Below are 8,677 nucleotides of genomic sequence, written 5' to 3'. Positions count from 1 at the left end.
AAAGCAATTCTAAAGCCTAAATTAAATATATGGTAACACTTTATTTTACAGGTCTGCAAATTTCATGGTAATTAGGTGATAATTAGCAAGTAACCTATTTGAAATTTCTTTGGAATTACTGCCAAATTACCCCAATATTTAGCTATAAATCTATAGAAAATTACTTGGTTATAAACATTATTTAATAATTATATTCCGCTATTTCTCAATAGCTGGTAATTTATTTATTACATTTCCAGGAAAAGAATACAAAGTTAAATGATATGCTTTATTTCCATGTCTGCTGGTAAATAGATGATAATTAACAAATAACTTCTTTGAAATTTCTTAAAAAAACTCCCTGAATCATGACATCAGCTACCAGGTTACATCTGTGTAGACAATAAATCACACAATGGTGAGATTTGAGCATGATCAGAAGTGTCTTCTATTAGTTTTGGTTTTCCACCTCCAATAAAGAGCAGCGCACAGTTGCTTCTCAAGCCTAAGGGCCCTATTTTAACCATTATATACTATTTTAGTGTATAATTATTAAATTATGTTTATAATAAAGTCATTTTCGATACATTTTGAGGTAAATATTTGGGTAATTTGGCAGTAATTCCAAAGAAATTTCAAATAGGTTACTTGCTAATTATCACCTAATTACCATGAAATTTGCGAACCTGTAAAATTAAGTGTTACCAAATATAGTCGTGAATTAAGGTTACATGATATATTACATAATTCTACGGTCTGGTACCACTGACCTAGTCTTTACAATTTTAAAGCGTTGTACCTCGTTTTCAGAAGTGGCAGACAAAAAAATGTAGTAGCCAGTAGAAATGTTCAGTGACCTGCCACAGTGGCAGGTGAGGAAAAAGGTTAATTTCAGACCATGCTCACAACACATACAGCAATATGACTCAGCAGGAAAAGCACATAGGTAACTAAGAACATTAACAATGAATCTGCATCATTTCCTGTGTTTGAGTGAGCCGTACAGCAAACCAACAATGCAGCAGTTATGATTCTTATTAGTTACACCTGTGCTTGACAAGTCAAAATGTCAGAGAAAGGTGTATTTGGAACAAGTGAACTTGTGTACCTATGTGCCCAGCAAAAGGATGAAACAAAAGCATGATGACTTTTACCAAATTTATTCATATAAAAATAAGCATTATAAGTTTCTATCTGCAAGAAGACAGATCCACAGATATCTCCATCTACAGTCATACCGTGGCTATCAATTAAAAAAAAGTTCAAAGACATCCACAAACATGTAAGAAAGAAAGTGCAGCATCATTGAAAAACAAGGTATTTTTCTCCTCCTTTAATCTCCATCCTGTACCTATATAATGTTTAACAAAATTAGTCATGGATAATAATCATAATCATAGGCTGTTTTATTATATAACCTATTATGTCTGTTACCGATCAGAAGGAATCTGTTTCAAAAGTGAGCTTATACTGAGCTAAAAAAAGTTGTGGGTCTCAGAGGTTTAATGGACGATACAGATGAGTAACAAATACAGAATAAAACATTAAATCCACCATTTGAAGAGTTTCTATCCGCTATTGGAAACAGGGTGATACCCACCCTACAAGAATGTTTTTTTCATGAAAGTAATGGACATTAATATCACATTTACAAGCACACTCACATTATTCCAAGATACTTTCTAGTGTTGATACTTGATGATTGACTGGTGGTTCAAACTCAGGTTATTATTGCACAGCTGACCAGTCCCAGTTTTGATTAATCTATCTGCAAGTCCAGTATACTGCTTTGTGTACATCCAATGAATATAAAAAAAATGAAATCTAAAAAAAACGAAAAGTTTATTTGGCATTTTAAGAGTGAGGCAAGCAAGAGAAAATTAACATTCCCTGTAGAAATTATGTTTTTAGGATGAAACTCTCTGTAACTTTATCACACACAGTGCTCTAAACATTCACATGCCACCTGCTGCACCTCCCCATGTACCTCCTTTATATCCTCCATGCCAAGCACCACCCCTCTGGGCACGCCTCTTCCAGCTGCCACCCCTTCCACCTCTGAAGGGCTCAGCACCCGGCCCCACACCCTGAACCCCGCCACCCTCCCAGCAAAACCCTCTGTGGGGTCAAACCCTCCACCGACAGTATCCTGCTCCTGCCCCAACACCACTGATCCGCCTCCGGGAATCTCCCAGCCCTTCCTCAAATTGGAGCCCGAGGAGGTGAGGCGGCGGTCGCTGTAGTGCCAGAAACGACCCTGGATGGAGGACCAGATGACGCAGAGGTGGTGCCAGCGAGCATCCAGGAGCGACGACGCAGGGAGACGGCGATAGACAGGGTCTCCAATGACAAAGTCCAAGGAGGTTGAGGGAGAGGAGGCGTAGGAAGATGAGGAAGGAGCAGAGAAGGATGCGTTGCGTCCATACAGAACTAACTGGTTGTCGTTGTCGTCTGTGGCGTAAGAGAGCAGTGTGCCGACATGTGAGGCGTCCACACGGAGCCACAAACACACAGAAAGTTCAAGAAGGTCGGGGAGAGTCTGGAAGAAGGTGACATAGTTGTCCGCTGAGGCCGAGGGGAAGAACAACACGGAGTCCACGTTACAGACTGCAGAGAGGGGCAGAGAGAAGATGTATTCTGTCAAGTAAAACCCTGGTGCTAACACGTAAAAAAAAGACTATCTCATCCAATCAGTATGGTAACTTACACTTTAAGGCTATGCAAAATAAATTTTAACCCCAGGTCCCTCTACCTTAAAGGAATAGTTCGACATTTAGGGAAATCATCCAGCACATAAACCCACGTAAACCGGCAAATTGTTGTTTTTAAAACTCCTTTTTTGTACGGATTCAACAAATGAGATATAATGTGTTAATTCGTGAACTTTAGAGGTACTGGTGGGCAGAATTTTGCTACTTTCAGACAGAGCCAGGCCCGCTGTATCCAGTTCTCTTTATATATCCATGGTTCTCATCCCAACTCGTCACATACTGACGCATTGTCAGACCCCTCGGCGTAAATTTTCACTCGCAGTAAACACTTGCTTAGTGTTGTAAATTAAACAAAAACACTTGTTTAGGATTAGGCAACAAAATCAATTAGTTAGGTTTAGGAAAAAACAACATAGCTGGGCTTAAAACTACTACGTTTTTACAGTGAAAATATGACTTGACGTTGTGAACACGGGACACGAACGAACAGCTAATTGTAAAGTGAAAGTGAAATGTAACGCACAGGACACAAACAGCAGCCTCCTAGATGAAAGCCTTGAGTTGTTGGACCCATCCACCTCCACCTGCCCACCAGTGTGTCTTTTCACTCTTTAAACCACATCACCACATCACTTTCCCTGAGCATTTACTGGGCGTGATAAAGTGTTGGTATTTGACGCCCTGGGAATGAGAACAGGCTGCCTGGTCATAAGTTAGTAGCCTACCTCAGGTATTGTGAGGTATTAACTAATACTTACTGGTAGCATCCTTTTTGGGAACTGGTCTTGCAGGGATCTTGTGCCTCACAGGAAGCTGCAGGAAGTTGTGGATCACTGAAGACTCTACCTTTGTGTCGCTTTCTTCCTCCTCTCCTCCATCCCACCCGCTCACCCTGGTCTGATAAGACTCAGACTGGGGCTGAGGGAGATCATCTGAAGCCTGGGGCTGTGGAGCTCCAAGTCTGGTGCCGGTCTGTCTGTCTTTGGTGGGTTCAGGATAGGTTGGAGAATGGGGCAGGCGCTGGAGCCAAGAGGGGCGACTGGGATTGTGTGACTGGGGGTGTCTCTGATGATATAACTGAGGCTGGGATCGTTGCTGGACCTGGGACTGGGGCTGGGGCTGGACCTGGGCATGAATATAAGGCACAGTCTGGCGAGACTGGAGCTGCTCCTGCTGGATCGGGTAAGGCTTTGTCTGGGCCCGCACCTGGATCTGTGACTGGGAACGGTAAAGGTCAGGCTGGGGCATGTAATCTGTGGGCATGGGTTCAGGATTTGAGTACTGGACTTGTATCTGTGGATGAGATTCTGGTTGAGGTCTTGACTTTTGGGTCTTTGAATGTTTAGGCTGGTTCGGTGTTGCCTGGTATTGTCTCTCAGTCTGGGTATAGCTGATACCTTCTGATCTGGGTTCGGTATCCAGAATCCTTCCAGGCCTCATTCCTCGATGTGTCTGGCTTCTCCTACGTGGTTCATGGTATTCCTGAGGTGTGACGTCGGCGTTGAGGGGCTCTCCCGCCCTCCACAACCCCCCGGTGTTCCCTCCTCCGTTCTGCTGCAGGACCTCGCTGAGCCGGCCCTCCAGCCGGGTCACACGCAGCGCCTGGTTTTTCAGGGATTCCTGCAACCCTTTCAGCCCAATGATCAGCTCGTCGCGCTGGGCCTGAAGGGCACCCAGCCTTTCGTCTTGGCTCTGGAGCTCCAGGGTGAGGTTGGCGTAATCCTGACCAGGATCAGGCTTCTGTTTCTGGGCGTGGCGGCGGTTCTCCCTCAGGTTCCTCTCCATCAAAGCTAGACGACCCTCCATCCGCTTACTCTTCTTCTCCAGCTTCCTGCTCCACTCTCTGGGGTAATAATCAACATGAGAACACTTTTTAAAACAAATTCTGTATTATTGTTGTTGTTGAAAATGCATAATGTAGAACAACATGTGGTCCAACATTTTATCATTTTATCTAACTTGAAGGGTTAGATGGGTGAAGTTTGCATATTGTAAAAAAAGGTTTTGGGTCAGTTTACACAAAGGGTAATATAATATAATATTCGTTCCTCCTCAAATGGATAGGTAACATATTCAGTATTACAGATGTGTTTCATGTGTTGGGCATTTGTTTTTATGTATGAAAAGAAAGCTTGACGGAAATTCAAAAACAATGACCCTAAATTCACCCTATACATGATACTCGTATGAAAGATATAGGTGATAATACATTTTAGAATATATAAAAAACATCAATAACTGATCAATTCTGCAATGTATTGCAAATGCAGTAATTTATGTACGTCAACAGGTTAGATTTTCAAATGTGGAAGCGTTTTTTAATGCAATTTTTTGTTGCATTATAGAAGAAATGAATCCAGTCAGAGAAAGAAAGTTGAAAAGCAGTTCTGTTAATCATTACTTGTCACGCCCCCAAAACGAACAGATGCTAAAAGGAAAAGCCGCCCACTCATCACATTTCTTGCTTTACCAAATTTTCTGAGCTGGATTTCAGTAAACGTCTCTCCTCTTCTCCAATCTAATCTCTACTTCCCATGATGCCTTTACTTAACAAAAACCACCGGTAGGGATTTGTCCCGGATATATAGTTTCACAGATATATTTACAGTAGACCCTCAGTTAGTTAGTTAGTGACCATTGGTACCGCAGCTCTAACCTGAGACCCTCTATCTCCTGCGCTGAGCTCTGCTTGAGGTGTTCGAGGTCCTGTGACATGTGGCGCCAGTGGTCACTCAGGACCTGAACTCGGCTCTCCAGACCCGCCGAGAAGTTTCTGTTCTGGTTCAGAGCCAACATGTCCAAACGGGCCTGGGTCAGCGCCTGGAACTGCTGGAACTAACAGAGAAGAAATGTGTTTTCACAAGTCTTTCTGCAGCTGTTTGGATTTGAAGGTCATTAAAATACTCAAAACCTCCAGAAGGAAAAACAACAACATACAATGGATTTCTGTGATGACTTTTCCTCTTGAACAGTCACCATTTTTGCAAGAGTAGTTTTTTCACCATTTCGACTACATAACCTCAGTATTTTTACAAAATGACTAATAACATACATGTATATGTCCTAAAAGTGAAGTGTAATAGGCCTACAGAGACAGCTGACTAAAGTAGTAGGTAGTAGGCCTGCAGAAACAGCTAGTTGAGGAACAGGATTTGAAGTTAAAGCTCTTAGCTACAGATGTATGAGTTGTAAAACCTTCATCTTATGCCATTTAGGCTAATTATTAATCATTGTCACAGACGTTACATGAAACAATCATTACAAAATCCATTTAAATATGTGATGTGGTTTATCTGATGTTACTTTTTTCCCTCCATTATGATTTAAGATGTATCTATTGTCTTATACTAAGATGTTGGGTAATCAAAATAGATTTTTTAAACAAGGAAAATCAGATATACAGACACACTCAGATTCACACCTAATTTAGAGGCAATTTACAATTAACCTAACCTGCATGTCTTTGGACTGTGGGAGGAAGCCGCAGAACCCGTAGAAAACCCACACTAACACGGGGAGAACATGCAAACTCCACACAGAAGTTACTGGCATCATATGAAACTAGAAAAACCTAAGGAATCCATTGGTACCAACCATATCACACTAGCTTGATGTGAAGGAGGCTAAATAACACTACAAACCTCAGCTAAATTTTGTCGAGGAAAAAACTGTCATGGCCATTTTCAAAGGGGTCGCTTGACCTCTGACCTCAAGATATGTGAATGTAAATGGATTCTATGGGTACTTATGATTCTCCTCTTTACAGACTTGCCCACTTTATGATAATAACATGCAGTTTGGGGCAAGTCATAGTCAAGTCAGCACACTGACACACTGACAGCTGTTGTTGCCTGTTGGGCTTGAGTTTACCATGTTATGATTTGAGCATATTATTTTATGCTAAATGCAGTACCTGTGAGGGTTTCTGGACAATATTTGTCATTGTTTTGTGTTGTTAATTGATTTCCAATAATAAATATATACATACATTCGCATAAAGCAGCATATTTGCTCACTTCCACTTTGATAATAGTATTAAATACTTGACAAATCTCCCTTTAAGGTACATTTCGAACAGATAAAAAATGTGCGATTAATTTCGATTAACTATGACCCATCATGTGATTAATTGCGATTAACTATTTTAAACGATTGATAGCCCTAATTTTAGTTGTCCTGTTGTTTGTTGTTTTAGTGAAATCTGGGTGTGTTTTTAAAATGGAAAGTACACTTAGAGTTAAAGGATTAATATCGAGGAGTAGTGCAACAAAGTTGCAACTATTGTTCCACAAATTTGCTTTAATTGTGAATGTGAAACGCACTTCAATTTACACTTCTATGTAATCGATAATGTACAGAGTGCTGGTCATTGTTGTGAAATAAACCCGACAGGGGCGGTGCAGGAGGGTTTCACGCCGGGGTATTGCGTCCCCCTGAAGGTGTTTCTTTGACAAAAATGACCCGCTAGCTGTACATTATCCCGCTTATTGCACGGCTACTTACTTAAGAAATCACTAATTTGACACAAAAATGGTCCGCCAGACTCCAACATCAGAACTGCGTCGATAGCAACGGTCTGTTATACATAGCAACGGTCTGTTATACATAGCAGTGGTCTGCTATAAAGAAATAACAGACTGTAGAATGGCGCAATTGAGAATTGAGTATTCAACAAAGACGTGTAATGACATAATATACTATATATAAACACATTAAGTCAAAAAACATGAGGACACAAGCGCTCCTTCAATAATTTTGCATAATTAAAAAAATACCAATATAATAACAGCATAAAAAAACCTGCGAATGTAATACAAATGTCCAATGTTTTGATGAAAAATAGCCACTGTTAATGCACACACACACAGTCTGATTCCAACTGACCTGTTCGTTGAGTCGTCGTAGTTTCTTGGACACGGGATCAACTCCCTGCACCTTAACGGGCTGGATTTGCAGCAGAAGCATGTGGACCAGGATCAGAGGCCAGTGGCAGGGCCAGAGGCTGCCCATGATGCCGTGGAGCTGGGATAGGTGCAGCTGGGAGTCTGGGTCCCAGTCTGGATGTCTGGAGGTGAAGAAACAAACAGAAGAGAGAAAGACATAGCTGAAAAGGGCTGGTCTTGATACACACTGTATACACACAATGAACACATATGCACACACACATACAATACACAAAAGTACGCCCACAAGCTGGGACAAGAATGCACTTTCCATTTTCCACAACACCATTGGGGACCTCAGAGGAAATGCAGATGGATTTAACAGGTACTCAGCTTCTCTCTGCTGAGAATGATGTTGTATGTTGCTCGTGTTTTCCTCCACTTCAATCCCACTTTGAGATTGTTTAACTGGATCTTCCATTGATAAAGTTTTGATTCATTCAAAGCTTTAATTACATTCCTGCACAGCAAATTATTACTGTTTGGTATCAGTCAGCACAAATAGCCTATACTTTTATCTGCGTGTTTGTTTTTGCACTCTTGTATAGCTGTAAATCTCATGATGCGTGGGCTGATGGAGAAGCAGCCAGTACTTTCCTCTTCCCCCTGACTCAACTAGCATGAGGATCTATTCTCCTTTCTTCTTCTTCTGCTTTTTCTTTGACTGGCCCAATCCAGGAATCATGCTGTTCATCCCTCCCTTCTGCTTTCCGCTAATGACCTGGTTGCAACACTTTGGCTTCATTCACACTGGACTTTTGACTCCAACAATCTGACCGATGTGTGTTTTTAAACGACAGTGTAGATGCACCTGAATCTGTCAATAGCCCATATTTTGAGTCAGTATTTTGTGGCAGTTTTCATTCCACAAATGTGTATTCATTCAGTAGTTTTACTCAGGGTAGAAAGGCTGTACATGGGACCCAAATGCTGCAATCAAAGTCATACAGAGCAGATTAACCCTTGTGCCTCACTTTAAAATATGTTAATATTATTTTCCACTATCACTGAGTTAAATATTTAAATTTAAAATGTTATTATTTT

General features: G+C 41.2%; 1 protein-coding gene across 1 annotated transcript; it reads right to left on the bottom strand.

Moving 5' to 3' along the window:
* Positions 1-1,129: 1,129 nt before the first annotated feature.
* ptx4 (pentraxin 4, long) lies at positions 1,130-7,988 on the bottom strand. The gene is made up of 4 exons (XM_074655287.1): positions 7,575-7,988; positions 5,347-5,525; positions 3,449-4,533; positions 1,130-2,586 (listed from the first exon to the last, which is right to left on the bottom strand). The coding sequence occupies exons 1-4, from the start codon at positions 7,920-7,922 to the stop codon at positions 1,913-1,915; spliced, it is 2,286 nt and encodes a 761-aa protein (XP_074511388.1). The 5' UTR covers positions 7,923-7,988; the 3' UTR covers positions 1,130-1,912.
* Between the last annotated feature and the right edge of the window lie 689 nt (positions 7,989-8,677).

The sequence above is a fragment of the Sebastes fasciatus genome, chromosome 13, assembly GCF_043250625.1.
Source record: "Sebastes fasciatus isolate fSebFas1 chromosome 13, fSebFas1.pri, whole genome shotgun sequence".
Taxonomy (NCBI): Eukaryota; Metazoa; Chordata; class Actinopteri; order Perciformes; family Sebastidae; genus Sebastes; species Sebastes fasciatus.
The sequence above is the reverse complement of the archived record's forward strand: the minus strand, read 5'-3'. Positions and strand labels throughout refer to the sequence as shown.

Bases quoted from the DNA above. Each gene is read 5' to 3' on its own strand.
- ptx4 (XM_074655287.1), bottom strand. From the start codon at position 7,922: ATGGTGTTGTGGAAAATGGAAAGTGCATTCTTGTCCCAGCTTGTGGGC. The intron at 5,526-7,574 runs GTCAGTTGGAAT...CTTCTCTGTTAG, and splicing joins TACGACGACTCAACGAACAG to TTCCAGCAGTTCCAGGCGCT. The intron at 2,587-3,448 runs GTAAGTATTAGT...CCCTCTCTGCAG, and splicing joins TCCCAAAAAGGATGCTACCA to TCTGTAACGTGGACTCCGTG.